At 51.2% G+C, this 27,438-nt stretch overlaps 1 protein-coding gene across 5 annotated transcripts in view; it reads left to right on the forward strand.

The window, feature by feature from the left end:
• Positions 1–26,896, forward strand: part of DTX2 (deltex E3 ubiquitin ligase 2) — a 755,107-nt gene extending 728,211 nt beyond the window's left edge. For all 5 annotated transcript variants that reach the window (XM_078679655.1, XM_078679656.1, XM_078679654.1 and 2 more), the window contains one exon: positions 26,207–26,896. In XM_078679655.1, coding sequence (XP_078535781.1) covers positions 26,207–26,431 — 225 coding nt within the window. In that variant the 3' untranslated portion in view covers positions 26,432–26,896. The remainder of the gene's footprint in view (positions 1–26,206) is intronic.
• The last annotated feature ends 542 nt before the right edge of the window (positions 26,897–27,438 follow it).

Consider the following 27,438-nt stretch of genomic DNA (forward strand, 5'->3'; position numbering starts at 1 on the left):
AACACCACCAGCTGATCCGCACCACCAAAAGTCAACATTCAAAGAACGACTGGACAACAACACCCACAACAGCAAGGAACTCTTCAGCATCGTCAAAGCGTTCTCCAACCACAACGCCGGAAACGACATCACACCCTCGCAAGAACTGCGACTCATTCGCCACCTTCTTCCACCGCAAGATCGCCGACATACACAACGGCTTCGGCGCACAAACCATGCACCCAACCGCCGAACCAACGCCCCCCACCACCACCCTCTGCACCTGAACCCCGGTCAGCACCGAAGACACCACCCCCACGATGAACACCATCCACTCCGGATCACCAACCGACCCCTGCCCCACCACGTCTTCAACAAGGCCGACTCCATCATCGCACCCCAACTCCGGGACATCATCAACATCTCCTTCAACACCGCCACCTTCCCAGAGAGCTGGAAGCAGGCCGAGCTCAGCGCCCTCCTGAAGAAACCAACAGCAGACCCCACAGACCTCAAGAACTTCCGCCCCATCTCGCTCCTCCCTTTTCCTGCCAAAGTCATCGAGAAGACCGTCAACAGACAGCTCGCCGCCTTCCTCGAAACAAACGGATCCCTCGACCCTTCGCAGTCCGGCTTCCGAGCCAACCACAGCACCGAGACCGCCCTCATCGCAGCCACCGACGACATCAGATCCCTGCTCGACAACGGGGAAACAGCAGCCCTCATCCTCCTGGACCCATCTGTGGTGTTCGAGACTGTCTGCCACCGCACCCTAGTACAGCGCCTCAACATCGGAATCCAAGGGAAGGCCCTGGAGTGGATCATCTCGTTCCTCGCCGGAAGAACCCAGAGAGTCCGCCTCCCCCCGTTCAGATCCAAGGCCACCGAAGTCATCTGCGGCGTACCACAAGGATCCTCACTCAGCCCCACCCTCTTCAACGTCTACAAGAGCCCCTTAGCAGCCATCGCACGCCAACACAACCTCAACATCATCTCCCACGCCGACGACACCCAGCTGATCCCCTCCCTCGCCAACGACCCCGCCACCGCCAGAGCCAGCCTACACGAAGGGATGAAAGACGTCGCCGAGTGGATGAAGAACAGCCGCCTGAAACTGAACTCAGACAAGACGGAAGTCCTCATCCTGGGATCATCGCCCTCCGCCTGGGACGACTCCTGGTGGCCCCTGCCCTGGGCACCACCCCCAAGCCAACGGACCACGCACGAAACCTGGGCTTCATCCTGGACTCCTCCCTCTCGATGACCAGACAAGTCAACGCCGTATCGTCATCGTGCCTTAACACCCTGCGCATGCTTCGTAAGATCTTCCGATGGATCCCCACCGAAACCAGGAAGACAGTCACTCAGGCACTCGTCACCAGCCGACTGGACTACGGGAACACCCTCTACGCGGGAACCACCGCCAAACTACAGAAAAGACTACAGCGCATACAGAACGTCTCCGCACGACTCATCCTGGACATCCCTCGCCACAGCCACATCTCGACCCACCTGAGACCTGCACTGGCTCCCCGTCAACAAGAGGATCACGTTCAGACTCCTCACCCACGCACACAAGGCTCTCCACGACATAGGCCCGAAGTACCTCAACAGCCGCCTCACTTTCTACACACCCACCCGCCAGCTACGATCGGCCAGCCTCGCCCTCGCCGCCGTACCACGCATTCGCAGAGTCACCGCTGGAGGAAGAACCTTCTCCTACCTGGCGGCCAAGACATGGAACTCCCTCCCCATCCACCTACGGCTGACCCAGGACCACCTCTCCTTCAGGAAACAACTCAAGACCTGGCTTTTCGAGCAGTAACGGACCCCTCCCCCGAGCGCCTTGAGACCCTTCTGGGTGAGTAGCGCGCTATACAAATTGCTGATTGATTGATTGTATTCGTGCACTGGTGTGGTGGTCTTGCTACCTCCAAGAACCTTCTCTACGAAGTCCCAGAGCCCTTTCTGTGCATCCTGTCTTCCTTGGATTAGATGTCACTCGGCTCAGTGAAGAGATTTACTGCAGGGGGGTTAGTCTCATACTGTGTGATGTTTACTAATGTCCTAAAGAGTTCTACTTTATTCGGTTGTATTTTTGCCTTGATCCGACAGATGGGCTAGGCATTTTGCTCTATCGGGGCTATCTCTTGCACTAAATATAGTCAGTCTGCGCCTAAGGAGTAAGGTATCAATAAACAGCTGTAACATGATCGGTTTGTAGTTTGTGTGCCTACCTCAGACATCTATTGGTACCAGATGTTGTGTAGGAGTACCCTGTGTAGTGCGTGAATAATACTAGCGGTTGGTTCAGTGTAGGTGTATGTGAGGTGAGAGAGGTCTCTGCATGCATTTCAAGAATATAGAAGTAGAGCTTACAAATTCTTGTATATTTCTAGTTCCAGAGGGGATCGGAAGTACCCCGGCTACGGAGAGTGTACAAAAATATAAGGGAACGTAACGTGGGAAGCATTTGTAAAATGTATGCCAAGTCTTCGGGAGAGAGGTCTGTCTTGTATTGTTTGTTTTCTGTGGTCCGGTGTCTGGTGGCTGTTGTCTGGGCAGCCTGGGGTGTTTTTTGTTTTGATCTGGTGCAAAGGGTGTCTCTTAAAAATGAAAGTACAAAGTCAATTGAACTCTGATGTGCTCGAGCGTCTGGTCTTTTAAAAGTCTTTTGTGAGTCCTGATTAGAAGAATGGAGGGGCTGCGGCAGCATCGATGCACTTACAGTTTGATCGTTGACCTGTAGGGTAAGAGCTGAGGGTCATAGGTAAACTTGGAAAAAATACATATGGTAGGCAATTTATTGGAACATTCCGGTTTCAGCTGTCAAACGATCCGGCTATATGGTTTTACAGGGGAGCACATTTTCTTATTAGGGTTGTACAGATATGATAGATTTTTTGTTGGTATTGTTGAGATTTTTAGTTTAATTTCAGTGAGCGTTAGAATTTCAGGGATTTTTTTAAACTAATTGTTTTGTGATTATTTAAATTTTGGGGACGACCGGGGATATTTAAACTAGTTTTAATGTAATTTGTGTTATGGGTTCTTACCCCCAGCCTCCTTGCTACAGTGGGGACAGTATTTTTTCTACTTGTTGTTCTGTTCAGAGCACAATGTTTTAGCAGGTGCTGAGGTGTCCTCTTGATCTATTTAGGCTGCGTGCAATTGTGAGGAGAGGTGGATGTTTACTTTTTAGGTTTTAAGTTTCCATTGACACATGCGTTCCCCTTAGGTCTTCACACGTATAGTGAAATAAGGTTTCTCCTTATTTGGCCGGATTTCCGGGTCCCACCCTTCTTCTGGACGGGTCAAGAACCTTTGGGGTCTTTTGTGTGGGTCCTGGTGGGCTTTTCTATTCTTGGGTATTGCCACTTCTAACAAGGAAACTGAAGGTCATTAGAGTGTTGTGTGTGGATCCCTTGTTGGGAATCTGCTGTAGGAAAAATGGCTGGGACTAAGTTTGCTTGCAGTGTTTTCTCAGAAAGAGTCAAGGGTCCCGTTAGGACTTTGTGTCCGGCCCGATGGAGGTGGCGTAATCAACATGGTGGGACATTCTGAAGCAATGGGACCCGTTAGCTGGGCTCCTTTTTTCAGGGCTTTGAGGATACTCCAGCACCTGCTTACAGTCTCTGTGCTGCTGGTCTGTCAATTTGGGAGAGAGTACAACTCCCTCCATTGACCCATCTTGCACATTAGTGGAGAGGAGGTCTGGCACCGGCTCAGTTTCCTCCTCCACACCCTCATCAGTGACCAGTAACATGGTCATGTCTGCTCTGTCATGGTGGGGTTTCAATCTGTTCACATGCAGGACCCAGTGAGCGTTTCTGGCGGTGCCAAGTTCAACCAAATAGGTAACCTCACCCTTCTTTTCTAAGATTGGATAGGGCCCACTCCACTTGTCATGGAGGGCCCTGGGAACCACAGGCTCCAACACCCACACCAACTGTCATGGAGTATACTCCGTCATATTAGCCTTTTGATCATACCAGTGCTTCATTAGCTCCTGGCTGGCCTCCAGTTTCCTGTTTGCCTTGTACATGTACTCCACCAATCTAGATCTGAGGCCTAGCACATAATAAAGCACATTGTCCTCAGCTGCTTTAAGAGGCTTCTCTAAAGACTCTCTTAGCAGGCTCAATGGCCCCTTCACAGGGTGTCCAAACACCAGATCAAAAGGACAGAAACCAACCCCTTTCTGTGGCACCTCCCTGTAGGCAAACAGTAAGCATGGGAGGAGAACATCCCATCTCCTCCTGAGATTCTCTGACAACCCATTTATCATGCCCTTCAGGGTTTTGTTGAATCTCTCTACAAGACCATTTCCTTGTGGATGATAGGGGGTGGTGAACTTATAGTTGACACAGGAATTTCCACCCCTATCTGACACCACCTCTTTTGGAAAACCCACTCTGGTGAACACACCAAGCCGTGCTCTAGCCACTGCAGGAGCATCAATGGTTCTAAGAGGTATGGCGTCAGGGTATCTAGTAGCATGGTCAACTACCACTAAGATATACCTATTCCCTGATGCAGTAGGTGGGATTAGGGGACCAACAATGTCCATACCCACCCTTTCAAAAGGAATCCCAACCACTGGCAGTGGTATTAGGGGAGCCTTTGTCTTGCCCCCTGCCTTGCCACTGGCCTGACAGGTGACACAGGAGCTGCAAAACTCCTTTACCTTTTCAGACAAAAGGGGCCAGTAGAAATGGTTCACCAACCGGTTCCATGTCTTCGTCTGTCCCAAATGTCCTGCCAAGCGGATATCGTGACCCAAAGTCAGGATGAACTCTCTGTACTTCTGGGGCACCACCAACCTCCTGGTGGCCCCCTCCTTGAGGTTTCTGGCCTCAGTATAAAGCAGTCCATCTTCCCAGTAGTGTTTGTGAAACCCACTGTCATCCCCCTCCTCTTGCTTAGAAGCAATCTGCCTCAAACTCTCAAGGGTGGGACAGTCCCGCTGTCCCTGACTGAACTCTTCTCTGGAGGGTCCACCTGCTCCTGTCAGAGGCCAGATCCTCCCCATCAGGGTTAGATTCTTCCTGCACCTCTGGAGTTCCCTGGGCTGGCTCACCAGGCCCAGTGCCCTTGTTCTTGGATGCTTGGCCCCTTGTTCCATGGTCCAAGTGTCCAGCCCCTCCCTTCTGGCTAGTCTGTGACCTAGTCACAGCACATACCCACGCAGGGAGCTCCAATATTTTCATATGGAGTCCTCTCGCCACCTCTGACCACACAGAGGCTTCAAGATCATTGCCCATTAATCACTGGACCGGGAGCACCTTTGACACCACTACCTTCATAAGGCCTGTCGCACCTCCCCATTCCAAATCCACCACAGCCATGGGATGGAGTTTGGTAGTGCTGTCTGCATATGTCACCGGGTGAAACTCACCAGGTAACAACCTCTCTGGAGGCACCAGTTGATCCAGGGCCATAGTTACACTAGCCCCAGTGTCTCTGATAGCCTCAACCTCAGCCCCATTCACTTTAAGCTTCTGCCTGCACTTGTCCATGTTTGTAGGTAAGGCAGCAAGGATGGCAATACTCACCCCACCCAGGGACACTAAGGTTGCTTCCACCACTGCCTGTTCTGAACACCACCCTCCACCCCTACACTGACACTTACAATCCCTGTGGATGGCCCCTTAGGGGGGAGCTTCTTGGTGCAGACACCATCTCCCTGCTTATGCCCTGGCTGGTTACAGTCAAAGCACTTACCCACCTTTGAGGCATCAAAGAACCTACCAGGCTTTCCCTGAAACCCCCTTCCTTTGAATTTGGGTTGGCTCGGGCCCCCCTCCTTGTGCAGGTTTTTGTGGGTCTTTGGAGGACTCGTTATGTTTTTGACCTTCATTTCCCTGGGCTTTCCCCTGGGGAGGGACCTGTCCTCCTTTCTTCTGGTCACCCCCCTGGTGCTGAATGGAAACCCGGGTTCTCACCCACTCATCAGCTGATTCTCCCAGCTCTCTGGGATCTATCAGCTTAGAGTCCACTAGATACTGGCGTAACTTCTCTTCTGCACAATGAGTCAAATGTGTTCTTTCAAAAACAAATTATACAATCCCTCATATGTGTCAACTTTTGTTACCAACAATCCAGCCTTCCAGTGCCTTTACTGAAACGTCCACAAAGTCTACCCAAGACTTTGAACTCAATTTCTGCGTGCCTCTAAACTTCACCCTGTAGTGTTCTGGAGTCAGACCAAATCTCTTGACTAAGCATCCCTTCATCTGCTGGTATGATTCTGCATTCTCTCCCTTCAGGGTCAGGAGCCTATCCCTCCCAGATACTTGAAACAACTCCCACAGGAGTGCACCCAAATACCTAGAGTGGACCCTACTCATTTTAAGGGCCCTCTCAAAAGCTACTAGCCACCTGTCAAAGTCAACCCCCTCAGTGTACTTGGGTACTATGCCCTTGGTAAGTTTAAGTTAAAATCTACCACCCCTGGACATCTCAGCATCTTCTTCACTTTCGCTGCCACCATTCCTTTTCTCTTCCTCCCACTCCCATTTTCTCCTAGCCAATTCGAATTTCTCCTTCTCCAAGGCAATCAACTCTAATTGAGCCTGAAGTTGTCTCTCTGCAAGGGACAGTAGTGGTACCTGAGTAAGGGACCCTTCCCCACTCCCACCACCACCTTGATTCACCTGGCTAACACTAGTCACAATGGGAAAGGTCTCATCCTCACCCCTCTCTCGGGTGAGGTTAGGGGGCACATCTTCCCACCCCCTTGGGTTCTCCTCCGCTGCCCTGGCCCAGGCCTTTAGGGACTCGAGCAACCCTGCCTTCCTCATCTTCTTGGCAGGACACAGCCCCCTAAGCCTACACTGTTTCATAAGATCAGCCATCTTAAACTGGCACAGTTTAGCCAGGTCCAGCTCCATGGTTCCCTAGTTTTGGGTCAAAAGAAAAACTAGGCACAATAGACTTAGAACAATTTGGAATAATCAGAACAATGGATTAAAAACTGTTTAGTCCAAATTCCAAAAACCAAACTCAAAAGTTTTGTCCTAAGGCAATTTAGAGGATTTTTATAATCTTAAATTATTCACTGAAAGGTGTACTTTTTAAACGCAAGTCCTCATCCGCACCTCTGAGCACCAAATGTTGGAAAGTGGGTTATTGGTTGGGGCAAATGTAGGTCTGCTACTGGCAATAAGGCCACTAACACATGATAGGACTCATCATAGGTCTTAGAAAATTATTCCTATGCTCAACCCTTGGTAACGTGGCTGCGAGCAGAAAGGCTTAACTTCAAAGACAGGTATGTAAAGCATTTAAAAACACCATTTCAGTAATTAAGACACAACACAAAATAAAAATCCAACACCAATTTAAAAAAAATAGGTCATGTTTTTGACTTTTAAATGGCACCAAAACTAAACAAATCCACTGTAGGGAACCAGAGATATGGATTTTTAAATATTAGTCACTTTCTAGTGCTTAGAAACCAACAGTAGTGCCCCTTTTAGTCATTTTGTTTTCTCTGTCAGGAACACACCTTTATAAATTGTTCTGAAGAATTTTCTCACCACTGTGGTGGGCCGCCTTCTTCAGCAATCGAGGTCGAGTTAGAACTCCTTCCTGGAGTTGTGCTTGCGGGTCCCAAAGTATCCAACACACAATCCAAGGTTCTGGAATCTCCAAGAGGGTCCTTGAAAGTGTGAAACTTCAATTCCTCCATCCACTTGAACAAAACACTTACAAACCCACTGGTACTCCAGGCTTTGAATACTTTGTGGGGCTGTCCAGGTGAGCTCTGTTAACCTGTAGCTTGCAGGGAGTTCCACTCTTGTCCTTTGGCAGCAAGGTGATCCACAAGGCTGCAGTTTCACTTGGTGCAGTCTTCAGAGGTCAGGCCTTAGAGTTCCTTGCATAGCAAAATCTTTTCAGCAGGGTACTTCTTTTTAAGTTTCAAGCAGCAGATCTGGAGGGCTCTGCCCCTCGCAGATACTTATTCAACATTTTCTAGGTCAAGCACCAGGTCACTTCTGACCAATGAGAGCAGGGCAACTCCTCATAGTTATGACCACATCCTGTAGAGTGTGGCATTAGTTTGTCCCAGAGTGCATCATTCTTCCAAATCCATAATGGCTGATTTTCCAGCAAGGAGGTAAGAGCTGGCTAAACACACACCCCGGGATGGCTTATTTCCATGGACTCTCCCCCTACCATCTGCACATATCTTCCTTAAGCCTAGCCCTGACTCTGGGTCAAGAGTGTCAGAGTGAAACTGAAACCCAGGCCTCCCCTCTGCCTTTGAAGAGGATGGTTTACGACTCCACCCCCTGGCCTGGCATTCCTATAGACCAGCAAACTGCCCTCCCAGCAGATGGGTTCTTTATCACCTCTTCAAAGCAGCCTGGCTAATCCATTTAACTCTGGCAGACCACTGAAAGGCTGAATTTGGAATTACAAACAAGAAAGTCTTATAACTTCTTGTATGTACACTTTAGGAGAAATTGAACAATATCATATTGTTGGATTTACTACTACCATTCTGGGAAGACTTTGAATGGTCCAGCTAGTCCTCTCCTATCAATATTTATTAACAATCAATCAATCAATCAATCATAGCATTTATATAGCGCGCTACTCACCCGAAGGGGTCTCAAGGCGCTGGGGGGGTGGGGGGGGGGGGGGGGGGGGTCCGCTACTGCTCGAAAAGCCAGGTCTTGAGTTGCTGCCTGAAGGAGAGATGGTCCTGGGTCATCCGAAGGTGGATGGGGAGGGAGTTCCATGTCTTGGCTGCCAGGTAGGAGAAGGATCTTCCTCCTGTGGTGGTTCTGCGGATGGGTGGAACGGCGGCGAGGGCAAGGCTGGTCGATCGTAGCTGGTGGGTGGGAGCGTAGAAGGTCAGGCGATTGTTGAGGTACTTGGGGCCCTGGTCGTGGAGAGCCTTGTGTGCGTGGGTGAGGAGTCTGAACGCGATCCTCTTGCTGATGGGGAGCCATGGCTGCTGATGATATTCCTCTCCTGTGCTGGGCCATAATAAAAACGGGTGTGGTCATGACGAGCTCAGCTAGTCATGAGCACCTGAGAGGTATATGCCATGACGAGCTGAGCTCGTCATGAGCACAGAAGGGGTTAATCAATAACTTCCTACCAACTTCCTACCAACTTCCTACCATGTTAACCTATGTAATGGGGTTTGCAAAGAGGAAAATGACTTGGGCCACTTTTCTAGCACCAGGGCTTATAAATCCATATTATATAAGTATTTCCCTAATTTCTACAGGACCCCCACCCCCTGTGCAACTAGGGGAGACTTCAGGGGTTCTGAATCTGCAGCAATATTGCAGTTCCTCCATACCCACATCTTCTACCATGAAAGTCGAATTTAAGCTGCTCTTTAATACAATGTGGGGAGTGAAATGTAAAGTTTTACTTTACCCAGGCATATAAAAACTCATTTTATAAGGGATACCTAGGGGTGACCCTGGGGGTCCCTAATATGCAAAAACATGGTGGTTTTTTTATTTTTAAGGGCCCCTACCTCCAAAGTCGAGTTTGAGCACAATTTAAAGTTTAAAAGCTGTCCTGGCAATCGAGACACGTTAGTGATAGATTCCTTACCTTAGAATATCCCCAGGCGTCAGACTGGATCCGGAAATTTTTGCGTAGCAGTACCCTTGCGCGTCGGTAGGCGTCGTCTGCGGCTCCGCGTCAGTCGTCGGCGTCGTGGGCGCCGTGATGACATCATCGGAGTACTTAGACGCCGCCTCCGCGTGCTGACGTCAGTTCTTCTTTTTTCCGCGCCAGCAATGCAGATCCGGAAAAAGTGGTACCTTAGTCACTTTTTGACTAAATCTTTTTGATCTTTTTAATCTCCTTTTTCGAGTCTTCGACTCTGAAACGGTGCCGGTAGGGATGCCTGGTTTTAAGCCCTGTGAGGATTGCGACCGGCTGATGTCGGTCACGGACCCTCACCGTCGGTGTCTCCACTGTCTCGGCGTCGACCACGACTACAAGGCCTGCTCCGACTGCCGGGCCCTAACTTCGAAGGCTAGACGGGAGCGGTCCCGTAAGCGGCTCGAACTCCGGCAGTCGGCCCCGCGCCAAGAGAGGGACCGGTCGCGGGAGCGGAGCAGTCATAGCTCCGGGAGTCGACATCACTCCTCAGGGTCGAAGTCGTCAGGTAGGCACAAGAAGTCGAAGAGACGTCATCGCTCTTCCGACTCCCCCCGACGCTCGCGCGACGTGGCCGGGGGGGGGCGTTTCAGGTGGCACCGCCCACGCGGCTCCGTCAGAGTCGCAGGCGCCGCGTCCTGCTTCATACCCTCCGGTCCCTGGGCCTAACGCGGCGCCGGAGGACATCGAGCGGTTCCTCATGGCCATGAGGTCCCTCTCTCCTCCGACGGGCTCCGCGGCACCTTCGGGCACAGCGGTCCCGTCTGGGGGTCCTAGCGGATCGGGGGCTTCGGCCCGACGCCATCGGGTGCTTCGGCTCCGACACCGCCGGCGCTGCAGGGCCCCGCTGGATCCGGTTCCGGATCTGGGTCGTCGCCGGTGGATTTAACGACCTCCCCGGCGCCGACCCCTCAGGTGTCCCCACCGGCGCCATCCTCGGACGGAGCTGTCCCCGACACCTCCCTCGACCTGGTTCCGGCGCCGGAGCGGCGCCGCTTCAGACGCCGTTCGGAGAGTTTACTTTCCATGAACCGGCCCGGGGGCAGCCTATAGTGTGGTGTTGATGAGGGCAGCCAAGGCCTTGGGCCTTGAGCTCCCTGTCGCGGCCGTGAGGACTAACCTCCTCACAGAGGTCCTTAAGCCGCAGTCATGCTCTGCTGCCGTTTAACGAGGCCTTAACCGACGTTCTTTTGGGCACGTGGTCCAAGCCCGCTACGGGTTCGCCCGTAGATAGGAACGTGGCCAGACGCCACCGCCCGGCCCCGGGCGACCCATGTTTCCTGTCCACCCACCCCACCCCCGAGAGCCTGGTCATCCAGGCCTCTAATTCCCAGACCGCATTCCCGTCTGCTCCTCCGGACCGGGAGTCCAAGAGATACGAGCAGTACGGTAAAAAGATCTTCTCGTCCCTTAGTCTGGGACTGCGGTCTTCCAACACCGCATGCCTCTTGGGCCGCTACACCCACTCTCTATGGGATACGGTTGCAGAAGTGCTGCCAGAGTGTCCGTTGGAGGTACGGGCCAAACTCGGCCAAGCCCTTGTGGAGGGCCGGGATGCAGCCAAATATTCTATCCGGAGTGGGCTGGATACCACCGACTCACTAGGTAGAGCGATGGCAACTACGGTGGCGGTCAGACGCCACGCCTTGTTGAGGTCCACCAACTTTTCGGCCGATGTCCAAAACACACTGATGGACATGCTGTTTGATGGCAGTCGCCTTTTTGGCGACAAGGCAGACCATGCGCTTGAGCGCTTTAAGGATTCGAGGGCTACAGCCAAGTCCTTGGGCCTCTCGGCCCCGCGCCAGCAATCGGCTGCCTTTCACTCCTTTCGTGGCCACGGAAGGGGTGTACACCTTCCCCCGCAGCATCCGCCTCAAAACCTTCCTAGTCCGTGCTTTCAGGCCCATGTGACGCCAGTGGGGGGCAGGGTTCGCCATCACCTCCTCCACTGGCGCACTGTCACGTCGGACAGGTGGGTGTTGCAGATCGTCCGAAGGGGCTACTCCCTCCCCTTCGAGGCGACTCCTCCAGCCATGCCACCGCAGAACCACCGTGTATCGGGGGATCATTTGCGACTTCTGCAGGAGGAAGTTACGGTCCTCTTGGCCAAGGGGGCCATCAAGCGCGTTCCTGGGCCAGAAGTAGGGTGCGGTTGCTACTCCCACTACTTTCTGGAAAGCAAGAAGGGCAAAGGGGGCCTACGCCCTATCTTGGACCTAAGGAACATCAACGGTTTCCTCCGGAAGGAGAAGTTCAAAATGCTGACACTGGCTCAGGTCCTAGCTGCCCTGGACCCAGGAGACTGGATGGTAGCGCTGGACTTGCAGGACGCTTATTTCCACATCCCCGTCCTGCCGGCGCTACCTGCGGTTCACGGTTGGCCACGAGCACTTTCAGTATACCGTGCTCCCCTTCGGCCTTACCAGCGCCCCACGGGTGTTCACAAAGGTGATTGCAGTGGTCGCAGCTCATCTGCGCAGGTTAGGGGTTTCAGTCTTCCCCTACCTCGACGACTGGTTGTTAAAGGCGGGCTCGCCCCAGACAGTCGTCAGCCACCTCCAGACTACGGCAGATCTCCTGCACCAGCTGGGGTTCTCCATCAATGTGCCAAAGTCACACCTGTGCCCCTCTCAGAAGCTCCTTTTCATAGGAGCGGTTCTCGACTCGGCGCGGTTTTGGGTTTATCCACCCGAACAGCGGGTCCGGGATATTCAGGCTTGGATTCCCATCTTTCAGCTGTTATCCCGGGTCTCCGTCAGGTTGACGCTGCGGCTTCTGGGGCTGATGGCCTCCTGCATCCTACTGGTGCATCACGCCAGGTGGCGGATGCGGGCTCTGCAGTGGGACCTGAAGTTTCAGTGGGCCCAGCATCAGGGCAACCTGTCCGACCACGCCCTGATCTCGGAGGGCACTGCGAGACAGCTCCAGTGGTGGCTCACGGACCGCGATTGGGTCACCGGCAGATCCCTCTCCCTTCCCCGACCGGAGCACGTAGCTGTGATGGACGCGTCCCTCCAGGGCTGGGGAGGCCACATCGGAGAGGCGGAGATCAGAGGCCTCTGGTCTCCGGCGGAGGCCCGGCTCCACATCAACCTGTTGGAGTTACGGGCGATTCGTCTAGCACTGAAGGCATTCCTCCCCTCTGTCCGGGGGAGTGTAGTGCAGGTGTTCACGGACAACACCACCGCCATGTGGTACTGCAACAAGCAGGGCGGGGTGGGGTCGTTGACCCTTTGCCAGGAGGCTCTGCACCTCTGGCAATGGCTGGAACACCAGGGCTTGACCCTGGTGGCTCAACACCTGGCAGGTTCTCTGAACGCCAGGGCAGCCGTCTGTGCATGATGGATCACGAATGGCGTCTGAACTCGGACATGGCGCAAGGCCTCTTTCAGCAATGGGGAGAGCCTTGGTTGGATCTATTCGCCACCGAAGAGAACGCACAATGTCATCAGTTCTGCGCGTTGGAATTTCCAAGGCGGCACTCGCTCGGAGATGCTTTTCGTTGCGAGTGGAGTTGCGGTCTATTGTACGCCTCTCCGCCTATACCACTTCTGTCCAGAGTGCTGAAGATCAAGCGCGACCGGTCCTAAGTCATCCTTGTGGCTCCAGACTGGGCACGAAGGTACTGGTATCCAGAGCTACTCAGTATGTCAGTCGATCCCCCCGGTTCGTCTGCCTCTTCGGGAGGACCTTCTGTCGCAGCAGCAGGGGACGGTCCTCCACCCGAACCTGTCCAGTCTCAACCTCCATGCTTGGAGATTGAGCGGCGACAGTTGAGGCCATTTGACTTGCCTCCTGAAGTCTGTAACGTCATTCTGGCAGCCAGGCGTCCCTCCACAAAGTCGGTATACGCCTGCAGGTGGAACAGATTTGTGGCATGATGCACAGCAAAGGCTGTGGATCCTCTTGCTGCCCCTCTCTCTGACGTTCTTCTCTTCCTTCTTTCTCTTGCGCAGCAGGGCTCTGCTCTGGGCACTATCAAGGGCTACCTTTCTGCCCTTTCAGCCTTTCTGAGGCTGCCTGATCAACCTTCTTTGTTCAAGTCCCCCATTGTAAATAGATTTCTTAAGGGCATCGTTCCCTCCTGTTCCGTTTGTGATGCCTCAGTGGGACTTGAACCTTGTTCTTACTTTTCTGATGTGCGCTCCCTTTGAGCCACTTCACAACTGTCCTCTCCGTCTTCTTACTCTGAAGACTGCTTTCCTGGTTGCCATCACCTCTGCCAGGAGAGTGAGTGAGCTCCAGGCCCTTTCTTGTACTCCACCTTTCCTTTCTGTCCATCCGGACAAAGTGGTGTTGCGTACTAAGCCATCTTTCCTGCCCAAGGTTGTCACAGCCTTCCACATCGGGCAGTCTATCACCTTGCCAACCTTCTTTCCGCCACCGCATCCCTCTAATGAGGAAGAGCGCCTGCACTGTCTGGACCCAAAACGTGCGCTCTCATTCTATTTGGATCGCACACGCCAGTTCCGGGTGGATGACCAACTCTTTGTTGGTTACGTGGGCGCTAAGAAGGGGAAAGCGGTGCACAAGAGGACCATCTCCCGGTGGATCATCTTGTGTATCCAGGCATGTTACTCCTTGGCTAAGAAGGAGCCCCCTGTTGGATTACGGGCTCATTCCACCCGAGCCACGGCAACTACAACTGCCCTGGGCCGGGGAGTGCCCTTACAAGACATCTGTCAGGCAGCTACGTGGGCATCGCTGCACACGTTTGCAAGACACTACTGCCTGGACAGCCAAGTCCGGAGGGATGGCTTCTTTGGCCGTTCTGTCCTCCAGGACTTTCTGGTGTGATTATTGGTTCGCAGACCCACCACCGGGGTTGGTATTGCTGGGGTATCTATTCTAAGGTAAGGAATCTATCACTAACGTGTCTCTTTCAGATGCACAAGTTACTACTTGTGTAATGATATATCTGTAAGAGACATTAGTTAGTGATAGATTCCTTACCGACCCACCCATCCTCCCCGTTCGGCGAACCGATATCTAGGGTTAGGGTTACTCCCTTTCAGGTCCCTAGTTTCAATGGCACCAGTGTTTGTTTTTACCATGGCTCAGCGCTTCTGTCGCAGAAAAGCTGTGTCTAAGAACTGACGTCCGCACGCGGAGGCGGCGTCTAAGTACGACGACGTCATCACGGCGCCCACGACGGACGCGGAGCCGCAGACGACGCCTACCGACGCGCAAGGGTACTGCTATGCAAAAATATCCGGATCCAGTCTGACGCCTGGGGATATTCTAGAGTAAGGAATCTATCACTAACTAATGTCTCTTACAGATATATCGTTACACAAGTAGTAACTTGTGCAACAGTGCTGCTTTTAAACTGACCTCAGGCTTCAGCACTGCACACAAGCTGGTGCAGAAAATCTGCTGGCGTCTTTACTGCCATGACCGAGGATACTGGAGACTTCTGGTAGTTTCAATCCCCTGCCCTAATACATACTAGAGGCTTATGGGGTAGTCATCCCAATTACAGGAGTACCCCGCCATACCATAGTGTTCCCTAGTGTATGTTAGTCAGCGATAACTAGTTATTAGGGGTTCTGACCAGACCCCCTTACTCACCAGTTATCCGCTCAGACCATCTGCTTCTCCCATCCATGAAATCTCCACCCATGACAGGGATCCCAGACTACCCTAAGAACCCTCCAGGCTCTGGGTTAGATACCTCCAGGTCACTCATGGTCTGCATGGACTCAGCCTAACTAGGCCCACCTTTGCCCTTGGGCATGCAACACTATGCCTACCCCTTCTCTGGACAAGGGTACAATGTCTCAGCACTGATGCGGTCTCCTGGGATAGGTCTACATCCCTTCCCCGGGTCACTAGCTGGTCTCCCTTCCAGAGTTTGTTCCAACCAGTACCCTCTCTCCGTTTTGGTCCTTGCACCCCAAAGGTGCAACCTCTCTGGACCCTCACCCTCAGACTGCCGCTGAGGTCATTTTGCTGCCACCTCCCTTTCGGGATGACTGGCTTCCCTAAAGAAAGCACAGCCACAACCTCAGACCGGCCTCATTACCACACTGGCAGTGCTGGGGAGGAACACTGAGGGTGCCTCGTCAGACCCGCTACAGCTCATTCCCCCCGTCAGTAGCTCCACACGGAAACAACCCCCGTCAGTAGCTCCACACGGAAACTACCCCAGGAACCTAGACCCCTTCCTTGTTCTCCGCTGCGAGAACAGGGCCTATGCACCCTTCCCTCCGAGAGGTGCGCTCTCCTCCCAGAGTACCTTTAGAGAGCCTGTGGGCCCGAGTTAGCTAGACCCAGGCCCCCACTCCTCATGGCTCTCCCCGGTCTCCCAGCAGCGCCTTGGGAGACCGTCCAGGGACCTACATGGTCCCTGGAGGGCCTGCACCACCCCTTCTGAAGAGAAGGGTCCCTTCACTTAAGATAGGCCCCTCCTGCCTTCAGGGTAGTACTACCACTCTCAGCCAGGGACCAAAAAGATCCCGGCTAGGCCTGCACCACCCCTTCGCGAAACACAGAGTCCCTTCACTTCAGATAGGCCCCACCTGTGGTCGGGGTGGTACTACCTTGCAGAAGATCACCTCCTGCCTCGAGCTAGGGTAACACCCCCATGCTCTGGGTCCTTGGGTCCAAGTCCCACAGGTCCTACCTTACTGGTTACCGGCTAGGCATCGCCCCGGCCACCACTTCAGGTTCCCTCCACCAGCTCCTGGTCCTGGGGTTCAAATCCTGCAGGAACTACCGGACTGGTCACCGTCCACCACTAACCCTTCCACTGGAAACTAGGGAGCACATCACCCGCACTCAGAGCTCCACTGGGTCAGTGCAAGTACTTTTTAAAAGTTGAGTAGGGGGCTGACCGAAAGTCTCTGTGTGTCCTATCAAACAGTGACACATCACTTCCCTGCCCCCTCCTTGCCCAGCCTCTGGGTTTGTTCAAAATGGCGTCGTCCAGTGTCTCTGGCCACATGGCCTCTGAAACCCAACTCCTTCCCCCCTCGCTGCCCTCACAGATTAATGACCTTTCTTCCCAGAGCGAAGATCTTCCCTCCAAGGAGAAAAGCTAGGTGGAGCTACAAGCCAATCCATCAACTGGTGTCGCTGGGTGCCAGGCACCAAGCTGAACCACAGTGAGGGGGGAAGGAGTTGGGTTTCAGAGGTTATGTGGCCAGAGACAGCGGGGGTCTCGTGTGGGGCCGGAGCCCCCACGGAAGACCTTCAGCGGTGCGAGGGGCCCGGGTGGGACCGGGCCCCAGAAAAGAGGAGGAGTGGCCGGTGGTGGGCTCCCCGAGCGGTTTGTGCTCACTTGGGGTTCCCGGTGGGACTGGGCCCCCCACCGATGCCCCAGAAAGCGGCGAAGCGTCAGCGCGGCTCTCCCCGGCACAGCAGGAGACCCGCTCATCTATTATTCAGCAGCAGGAGCGTGAAGCGCTCAATAATGCCTTGCAAGGCATGGGGAATGGATTGTTTTGGGCGTTTTAGTGGCCCCCAGAGGAGAGGGGTCACCCTTAAGTGTGAAATGGTGCCGGGGGGAGCTGCTGGAGAAGCGCAGTCTCGCCCCCAGCACCAAGCTAAGTACCACCCTAAGTTTCTTGAGGCTTTAAAAAAAATATCCCCTCATCGCTCGGTGAAGATTGCATCACCTTCTTGAACCTTTGTTCTACAGCTGGGGGTTCATTGAGAAGTGCATCAAAGATTGAAGGGCTGAGTTGGAGATGTCTCGAGAAGGGCATCCCCTGTGGGCGAAATGGTGTAATGACATTGAAATGCATTTACTAATGGTTATTTCTTTTGGAGGGACTGCATTTCAGTTTGTAAGGTGATGTCATAAGCAAAGTGGATTTAAGTGGCTAGACACTCCTGCTAGGGTGTCTGACTGTATTTACTTAATCCTGTGATCATCTGTGATGCCTTTAGGGGCTGTAATTGCAATGCATCGCTAATTATATCCAAATGTTATGAGTATGGCCATTCTAAAGTGTGCGTAAACATGTATTTTTGCTGCTGCGCTTAGGTGAAGAACCAGGACTGTTAGCCCTTAAGATGTAGAGGTGCATACCTTATGGTCAGTAGGAGATGCTCAGTCAGGGCCATGTGTCACCAAGGCAGGTGTTCCCCTGTTTAATGGTTGTTGAGGTAATGGAGGGGGGACGCCACTGGGATGGGTCCAGTGTGCAGGGCCCTCGCTCCAGGTTATGTTCAGCTAATTGCATTGGGGGCAAGATGATGTGCATACATGGGAGTGGTGTTACTAGACCACACTCCCCTGAGGGAGGGGTGGAGATGTTATGCAATGTCACAAAGTAATTCCAACAGCTTATGTATATTTGTAAATTGGTGCACAGTATTGAGTAGTGTGCGTTTAATAAATGTACTCTTACTTTTATAAAGCAAAGTAGAGACTGGACAATCAATTATTGAGTGTTATTTCTGCGCACTTGCAAATGGCGATTACTAGCTCACACCACCTCCCTTGAGTAAGGCTCCGACTGCTCTGCAACGCTACCCTCTGAGAGTCAGGCGCTACAATTGGGTGTTTCATGTTATTTGTGCAGGCCTCACAGATGCTGCCTCGTTTTCCAACAGGCAGCATCGGTGCACTTACAGTTCGATCGTTGACCTGTAGGGTAAGAGCTGAGGGTCATAGGTAAACTTGGAAAAATACATATGTTAGGCAATTTATTGGAACATTCCTGTTTCAGTTGTCAAACGATACGGCTATATGGTTTTACTGGGGAGCAAAGTTTCTTATTAGGATTGGACAGATATTATAGACTTTTTGTTGGTATTGTTGAGGTTTTTAGATTAATTTCAGTGAGCGTTAGAATTTCAGGGATTTTTTTTAAACTAACTTTTTGTGATTCGAATTTTGGGGACGACCGGTGATATTTAAACTAGTTTTAATGTTATTTGTGTTATGGGTTCTTACCCCCAGCCTCCTTGCCACAGTGGGGACTGTATTTTCTCTACTGGTTGTTCTGTTCAGACACAATGTTTTAGCAGGTGCTGAGGTGTCCTCTTGATCTATTTGGGCTGGTTGTAATTGTGAGGAGAGGTGGATGTTTACTTTTTAGGTTTTAAGTTTCCATTGACACACATGTGCCCCTTAGGTCTTTACGCTTATAGTGAAACAAGGTTTCTCCCTATTTGGCCGGATTTCCGGGTCCCACTCTTCTTCTGGATGGGTCAAGAATCTTTGGGCTCTTTTTTGTGGGTCCTGGTGGGCTGTTCTATTCTTGGGCATTGCCACTTCTAACAAGGATACTGAAGGTCGTTGGAGTGTTGTGTGTGGATCCCTTGTTGGGAATCTGCTGTGGGAAAATGGCTGGGACTATGTTTGCTTGCAGTGTTTTCTCAGAAAGAGTCAAGGGTCCCGTTAGGACTTTGTGTCCGGCCTGATGGTGGCGTAATGAACATGGTGGGACATTGTGAAGCAATGGGTCCCGTTAGCTGGGCTCCTTTTTTCAGGGCTTTGAGATCCGTCGCTGGGTCGTTGTTCTATGAACACTGTGGCATAAACGCATCCATGGCTTGGATCGGGCAGTTTACTTCAGTGGATCCTGCCTCCTGGGGCACAGTGAATGTCATTTTGACCAGCTAGGCATGGTTGACGGGCCACCCCTGTACCCAAGACGCGGGCTAAGAAGGTTATCTGTGGAGACACTCTACCTCCGGCCGCTTCCATCTCCCAGACCCTGGATGTCCTGAATCTATCGCTTCAACAATGGGTCAATCTCAGAAGGGTTTGGAAGCATTTTTTTTTCTAAATGGATGGGCCCGAATGCTCTGCCCCCAGTGGGGAGTTCGGTGTGCTCTTGAAGACTTATGACGTAGTGAGTAAGTGAACTGAAACAGCTGTTTGCTAGTGGATTTATCTGCTGATTCGGTGCTGGATTGAGGTGAGGCCCGTGGAGCTCTAAGGTATCCTCAAACCCCCTTCCCCAAACACCTGGCGGTCTGACTTCCATCACCAGGGAATTTGCCCAGCTTTGGAACTGTTGGCATGCCTTCATTTGGAGAAGGCCTTAAAGACATTGGAGAGCAGGGTCCTTTTAATCTACAGTATGCCTTGGTGGTATAGGCACAAGGATCTGGGTGCCTGCTTTTATGCACCAGTTCCTGCTCCCTCGTCAAACAGTCTCCCCCCCACACCACCCCCGGGGGCATGGTCAGCCAACCCACCGTAGGATATCAACAGCCGAGAGGGCCCGGGGCCTCCTGTGGGCATCCGGATGGAGGACTCTACTGTGGATTCCTGATCGACATAGCATGGTCGTCCCGATGTTTTCCTGTGTGGACTTATAGGTTTTTGGATTATCCCTGTTGTTGAATTAAAGGTTTAGTTTCGAATGTTGCCTACCGTTGCTTGTTAAATTAAAGGTTTTGAGTGTCCCCTACTGTTGTGATCTTTCCTCTTTGCGTTCGTGGAGGGCTTCCTGCATCGGGTGGGAGTATTATTCTTGTGCTGAAGTTCTGAATACACCGTGTGTCTGGGGGGGCGGCATTTGGGTTTGATCTGTGTGTAGGGATTATATGGGGGTAGCTATTCTAACAGTATTCCATTCGTGATATACTTTTAGGCAACAATGGGTGACCTTGTGGTTATTTCGGAGAAAGTAGTGGCATTCTATGATAGTTTGAGGCTGCATTCCATTTGGCTTTCTGGTGCAAGTACTTTGTTGGATTCTCCTTGGGACCCGCAGCTGAGTTCTTTCCCAATCAGGCATCACCTGTACGGTTGTGGTCGACCCAACCCCTTTCATCTGAGGGTGCTTTCTCAGTTTCTTGGACGCTCCAACAGAACAACGATTTGGCGATTGTAGGTGGTTGCCTCTCCACTCTAGGCCCAGGAATATATCCCTGCTGCCGGCAGAGACAATTCCCTGGGGCAGTGTCCTGATGGTCAGACATGTTGCCTTCCCTGCCTCGGTCATTTGTCTCTGCCTTTATCGGGTAACAAGGAGAGGGCTCCCTGTGCGGGAAACACTCCCCTTGGCCAGGTACAGCTTCTCCTGGGCTGCCTTCGAACAAATGCCAAAGTGATGGCGGAGTCTGAACTGGGTAGCCCTAAGCCAGCCTCTCCCCTAGCCTCGGGAGGTGTAATGGTCCTGTACATGTCATGATCCCCAGTTCCCTACATTCCCTTCAGGCTACTGTTTTGGCCCTTTCTACCAAGCAATGAAGTGTGCAGCCGGTCTACTTTTGTGCTGTTTTAGGAGGTCTCCCATGTGAGAAGTTGGCCTGATATATAGTGCTCACTATTCTAGTGATCACTTTGTATCATTCCAAACGACCCTTATTTATGATTGGTTGTAAGTCAACCTTAGAGACCAGCTATCCTAGTAGCGTGGACAAGAGCAGTCTTTAGGCTAAACTCTAGAGGGCGTGTTAAGCCAGCTGTTTTACCATCACATATACCCCTTGAACACCAAGTGAAAGGACACCACACAAGTTGTTATAAAAATAAAGGATATTTATTAATAACCAGTCTACCCTGAACTCTTTGAGTCAGGGAGCTAAGCACAATACAAAACTCTTACGAAAATACTACAAGTTGCACAATTTACACAAATGCCCGAGGGGCACGAAAAACCATATACTCTAAAAGTGGAATGCGAAATACTAGCAGGTAAGTAACACGATCCAGAGGCTTCAGGACCGCTAGGACTACCTTACTGAACCCTCAGGTTAGGAGCAGGAGGCCCAGGGAACCCTGGTGCAGAGTGGGAACTCTTACGCTGGATGCGGGACAAAGTCTATGGATGCTAGCAGTTTCTAAAGTTACTGTTTCCGGACGAATCCGACTAGGTAGACTAAAAACGAAAAAGGATCTGGACACTGGGATAGTGAACCTGTGCTGGAGCACTGAAATGCTCGAGTTACCTAGCCCAGGGGCTGCGGCTGCATAGGGTTCAAAAGACGTCGGGAATCCTCGTTGTAGTCTATGGAGCCTGAAAGAAGATGTTGCTGGCAGGCGACCAGTGAAGATGTTCGGTGTGATCCAAGGCTGGATCAGTGAAGGAGACGACCTGAAAGCAGGGGGGACTCAGTTCTTAATCACTAGCCAGTGATTGTGTGGGCACCAGGATGGCACCGGATGTAGTCACCGCGATCAGGTGAATGGGCGACGCTGGACTCTGCAGTCACACGGGCCAGGAGGCGTTGTCGGCGTCCAGGCTGGAGGTGCGAGCTGTCCCACGATGGTGTCTGCTGTCGGCGATGCTGGATCCAAGATTGGAGCAACAAACCTTGGCAAAGGCAAGCCCACGCGGTGGAGTCAAAATGGCGTCTGGAGTGGACCAGGAGGGTCCAGGGCACTTCTTGTTGGACAAGGAGCAAGGGCCAGTCTAGGGGACCTAGACCAGCGGTGAAAACGTCGTGGTACGTCGTCAGGAGGGCCACTAGCCAACGGGCAAGTGACCGGACAACGTGGCAAGCAGCAAAGAAGCAGAAGGGCCCCACGCAGATCTCGTGGATGCTGGGGGGGCTGGACTTCGGTGCTGGAGCTGCTTAGGGTTGTGGCTTCTCAAACCCCAGTGCACTCACTCGAGGGTCCCTCGGTGGTCGTGCTGGTTAAGCGTCGTGCAGGTCTTGAAGATAGCCGGTCCCACGGGTCTCGTCGCACCCACGAATCTCAGCTGGGCTGATGATGCAGGTAGAGGTCAGAGATGGCAGGGAATCCGGGTCTCGTCGAGCTGGGCAGTCTTGATCCGGAGGATGGACGTGCAGCAAACCGCAAGCGCTTAGATGGTGCCTGCTGGTGCAGGGTGGCTACTCCTTAGCCACAAGGGAGAGTCTTCAGAGAATGACAAGAGTTCCTTTCGTGGAAAGTAGTTCAAGTTTCAAGATGATCTAATTTGGGAAGGGTGCCCGCTCCTACCTTTATTCTAAGAAAAGGGGCTGGCACGCGACTAGGTCCTGCCCATGGGTGGGACCAGGAGGGGGGTGGTTACACCCCTCTCCTTTGTCCGGCTTCTCCCCAGCTCAGGGGCTGGTGGGCCCCTGGAACTGGTTTGAGCCGGCATATGCACAGTGAGCACCGGGGTGCCACTTGCAGTCACCTCCTCTCAGCCCTGCCTACCTGGGACACACAAAATCCTGTCTGGGATGGTGCTGGCACCGCCCCTGACAGGAAACCCTTTGTCCAGGCCTCCCTTGCTGGAAGGACTCCCAGCAGCAGGAGGTCAGACTTGTGTCTGTGGTGGCAGCATCCATTTTGTGATGCTGAGGCTTGAGTTAACTTTAACCGGGGTTCACGGTTACACACATGTCTTGCCCCTCTAGAAGGGTGGAATGCTAACCCCGTCGCCAGAATTGGCATGGGGTTAGTATTCCAATTCGTATGACACCTTACTCGACATGTTTTGATAATGCTATGCCAAAGTTAGCATTTGACCGCGTGGTTCATAATGCACTTAAGAGTATATGGTATAGCGTTATCATGGAACAGCTATAAGGACTTGGTTCCGCAAGCTGCAAACGGGCTCAGCTCATGCCAGAGCACCATCTCACATAATTCCAAGCACACTGCCTTCAGGATTGATAAGGCCTGCCATAGGAGTGACTGATAGGAATATATGTGTCCATTTTAGGGTTAGATATAGGAATACTATATCTAAAGCAAAGGGTGATTACACCACCTTGCCCCAGCTGTCGTGCAGCCAGTTGTCAGATGTGGGTGGCCAGCCAGGGGTGGCATAATACATGCTGCAGCCCCTGGTAGGCCCTGGGTACACCTATGCCCTGGATACCTAAGGTATGCTGTACAGGGACTGATAAGGTGGCCCAGTACCAATTGGTGAATGCACCTAAGGTACATGCTTTTCAATTTAGAGAGAGAACAGCTAGGCTGTGGGTCTGATTAGCAGGCCCACAGCCAGGGAAAGTCGTAAACCAGTGAAGCAAAAAGCAAAAATCTGGGGTGGCCATGGGATTGCAGACCCTACTCTCCTACATCCCATATAACACCGGACTGCTCCCTTGAGGAGGACTCAATGGTCCCGGATTGACTGGATAGACATCCTCAGTTTGGACAATAGGTCCCGTCCTAGTACATTGTTCAGAGAGGATGGATAGAACAATAACTGTTCTCTGATCTATCTTACTCCTATTTCCAATTTGAGGAGCTCCATGCGAGGGACCTTTGCCACGGATCCTGAGATCCCCTGCATCTTAGCCTTGGTCTTCTCCTTCCCGTAGGCATGACCTAGCCGCCCCTATATCCACCATGAAGCAGTACGGTGTTTTGCTTCTGAGCTTTTTGACCACGGGGCCCTTCGCTTGGCTGTTCGAGGCTGCCAGGGGGTTGAGCATGTTCTTGCATACCTTTGCTGTCGGACTCAGAGTTGCTGGAGCCTTCCTCTTTGCTGCTGCTAGTTTTATGGTTGTGTACACAAGAAAAACAGTCACCCAGGCCCTCGTCACCAGCAGACTCGACTACGGGAACGCTCTCTACTCAGGAACAACAACCAAGCTCCTGAGACGACTACAACGAATCTAGAACGCCTCGGCACGCCTGATCCTCGACGTCCCCCGACGCAGCCACATCACACCTCACCTGAGAGGCATGCACTGGCTACCCGTCAACAAGAGGATCACCTTCAAACTTCTCATCCACGCACACAAAGCACTACACACCGCCGGACCTACATACCTCAACAACCGACTCAGCTTCCGCATCCCCGCCCGAAGCCTCCGCTCAGCCAACCTCGCCCTCGCCACAGTTCCTCGTATCCGAAAAACCACCGCCGGCAGATCCTTTTCCTACCTCGCCGCCAAGACCTGGAACGCTCTCCCCACCAGCCTACGACAGACTCAGGACCTGCTGGCCTTCAGAAGACTTCTCAAGACCTGGTTCTTCGACCAGTTTCGTGCCCCCCCTCCCCCCTAGCGCCTTGAGACCCTCATGGGTATGAGCGCGCTTTAAAAATGCATTGATTGATTGATTGTATGGTGCTTGTTGGAGCCCGTCCCTTGGTCGGCCCACATTCTTGACAAGGTCATTTGTGTCTCTCTCGGCCCTTATGTCTGGTTTGAATGAGTTTTGGTGTTGATCTTGGTACCCCCCACCCCCCTCTCTCTCTAGTCTCCAAGCCTGGTTGGTGAACTTCACTTTCATGTTGTCTAACGGAGTCTCCATGATGGGATGGGATGCTTGCTTCTTTTAAGGATTTGCAACATTTTGGTTATCTCGAGATTTTCTTAAAATTCGTTGCCAATTTTACTCTTATTTGAGCGAACTGTGTATACAGAGGTGGTATCAAAACTCAATTTACTGGTTAGGAGCTCGAAAAACAACCTGATGCATCAGCAAATTGGTTAACATGAAAATAGAGACAATAATGCAGTAAAACAATAACCTGTAACAGAAATGTAATTGTTAGTTCAGGGCAGTGTGGATTGTTTTGCAGCAGAAAACTAGCACAGGCTTATTAACGAGACATAACATTGAAACATGCAGCATGAATTTGCTAAATTCAAAGCACCACAATGTAAATAAATGGAAAAGTTGTAAAAGAGACTAAAAAGGCTGGCAAAAACAATATTTTGTCCACAACACTGAGCCCTCCTCTGGTGCCTATAGCCCAAGGAGAGGGGGTGGACAAAAATAGAACAATTTGATCAGAGAAAAGGAAATAACCTAAAGTTATTGGTCCTCTGTGGCCAGACACAATCTATACATGATTCACCCAGGTCCGAGCTCCATGCGAGGGGCCTTTACCACGGATCCTGAGATCCCCTGTATCTTAGCCTTGGTCTGCTCCTTCCCGTAGGCATGACCTAGCCGCCCCTATATCCGACAGTCAGTGACAGTTAAAAAGCTTAGTACATCTAACCCATAGTCCCACCACCAGCAACATATCTCCTATTTGGGCTCCATCCTCCCTCCCTAATTAATGGCCAAAGCTTCCAGCAGCATGTGCACTCCAACATTCTATGTATTATCCCATTCTGTCTGTAGGCACACACAACTCCACAATATGTTCACATAGACTATGCATACACAATCATGCCAAGTCATTACAGTTGCCGATGCAACCCCTGACCCTTTAAAATGGTCTTGTCATGCAGTGGATTAAAATAACTGTTGCATTTTTTTTATGGTATTTTCATGTGAAATATGGAAGGGAAGTACTTTGGTATCCACACACACTAATACTGATAGCTCCAGTTCTCAGTATGAACTATGCTGGAGCACATTTGCTCTTCAATTAATCTTGACTTGTTAACATGTCAATTTATTGAAACTGCATAAGGCTACACGGGGGCGCACCACCATGCAATATTATTACGGGTGTATTACGTTTCTTATCCAAATGCTGGATCTTTTAATGATTTGTTTTTTCATGGCTGGTCATCATCTCATAGCTGCTTTATCAAAACATGTTTGCTCAGTCAGTTGGATTAGCCAGAATTAGACATTGCTCACGCTATAGGCATTAAACTTGTGGGTATAAATAAGTATTAATCTGTGGATAAAATAATATATGACCTGAGTAAATTCTAACAATGTTTAGAGAAATCATTTTTAAATACAGTGTTACTGAATTTTATAAGCACACCAGAAAATGAGGTTCTAGTTCTCAATCTGTATTTTTTTCCCCACCAGGTTCTGGAACTATTACAGGTGGCCTGGAACCGGCGTCTAATTTTCACTGTTGGTGTTTCCAGTACCACAGGAGAGGGAGACACTGTGGTGTGGAACGAAATCCACCATAAGACTGAGATGTCCTCAAACATCAGTGGACACGGGTATCCTGATCCCAAATATCTGGACAATGTGCTCGCTGAGTTGGCAGCCCAGGGGGTCACTCAGGACTGTCTGAGCAAGTAACACTTGCTTAACAAAGTGCAAAAGGCTGGTTGATAACTCAAGTTTTTGGTTCTGTTGCCTTACGCTTTTACATCATGTTAAAAGCAATAGCCAAGCATCTGGAAGCCACACACTGTTTGCAGTCTAGCTGTGTATTTAATTTAAAGGAAAGAGGGGTGATCAAGAGGCATGATTGACTTAATTTCACAACCTCCTTTGAAAAATTTACAAGTTTATGTTAAGAAGACATACTGGACTCACCTTTCAAACCCTGCAGGGGTATTTGCTTCTTTATCCAAGTCATCTAGTTTTGTATGTGGCTAATTGACTCAATTGAGGGGATTCTCTTTGTTACGAATGGACACGTGGATGGTCAGAAGGGGCAGGGAGCAAGTATGATGACACCTTTTGAGAAGTGCTTTAATCTTTTGTACTCATTTTCTTATATTAATTGGTGAAATAAAGATATATATTAATTATTCACAAGCTTTATCCAAAGTGAAATCTCTATGTAATCGCAGTTATTAGTCGGCTCAGACTGTTTATCATAGTCATAAGCACAAATCCATTTAACAGGCAGTTGCAACCTAGCGGCCATGTGGATTGAGATGTGGGGAGAGCAGTGCTTATGTCTTCGCAAGGCTGCTACCGTATGAAAAATAAGAACAATACGTTTTTTTGTTTTTATGAAGGTAATCTTTTCATATGATATGGTGCCATTTAATAAAACTACTAATACAGTTAAAATTGAGCATTGAAGTGCTATTACAGTACAAGCCTTTGCGGTCCAGTCCACACCTTCGGTTATTAAAGGACCCAGCAGGAGCAGCAAATTACACGCATACCTCGTTAATTTGCCTCTTTTACGAAATCTAAATTTTAAGATGTCCTCAGTCACCTGTTTGATATCATTATTTCAGCTCCGAAGGCTGAAAACGCGTAGATCACTTTATTAGCTGCCGTTACTAGAAATATCTTACCTTTTTTATCTTTTACTTTGGAACTTTAAGAACAGAGATTTAATTTAC

The sequence above is a fragment of the Lissotriton helveticus genome, chromosome 3_1 (genome assembly GCF_964261635.1).
Source record: "Lissotriton helveticus chromosome 3_1, aLisHel1.1, whole genome shotgun sequence".
NCBI lineage: Eukaryota > Metazoa > Chordata > Amphibia > Caudata > Salamandridae > Lissotriton > Lissotriton helveticus.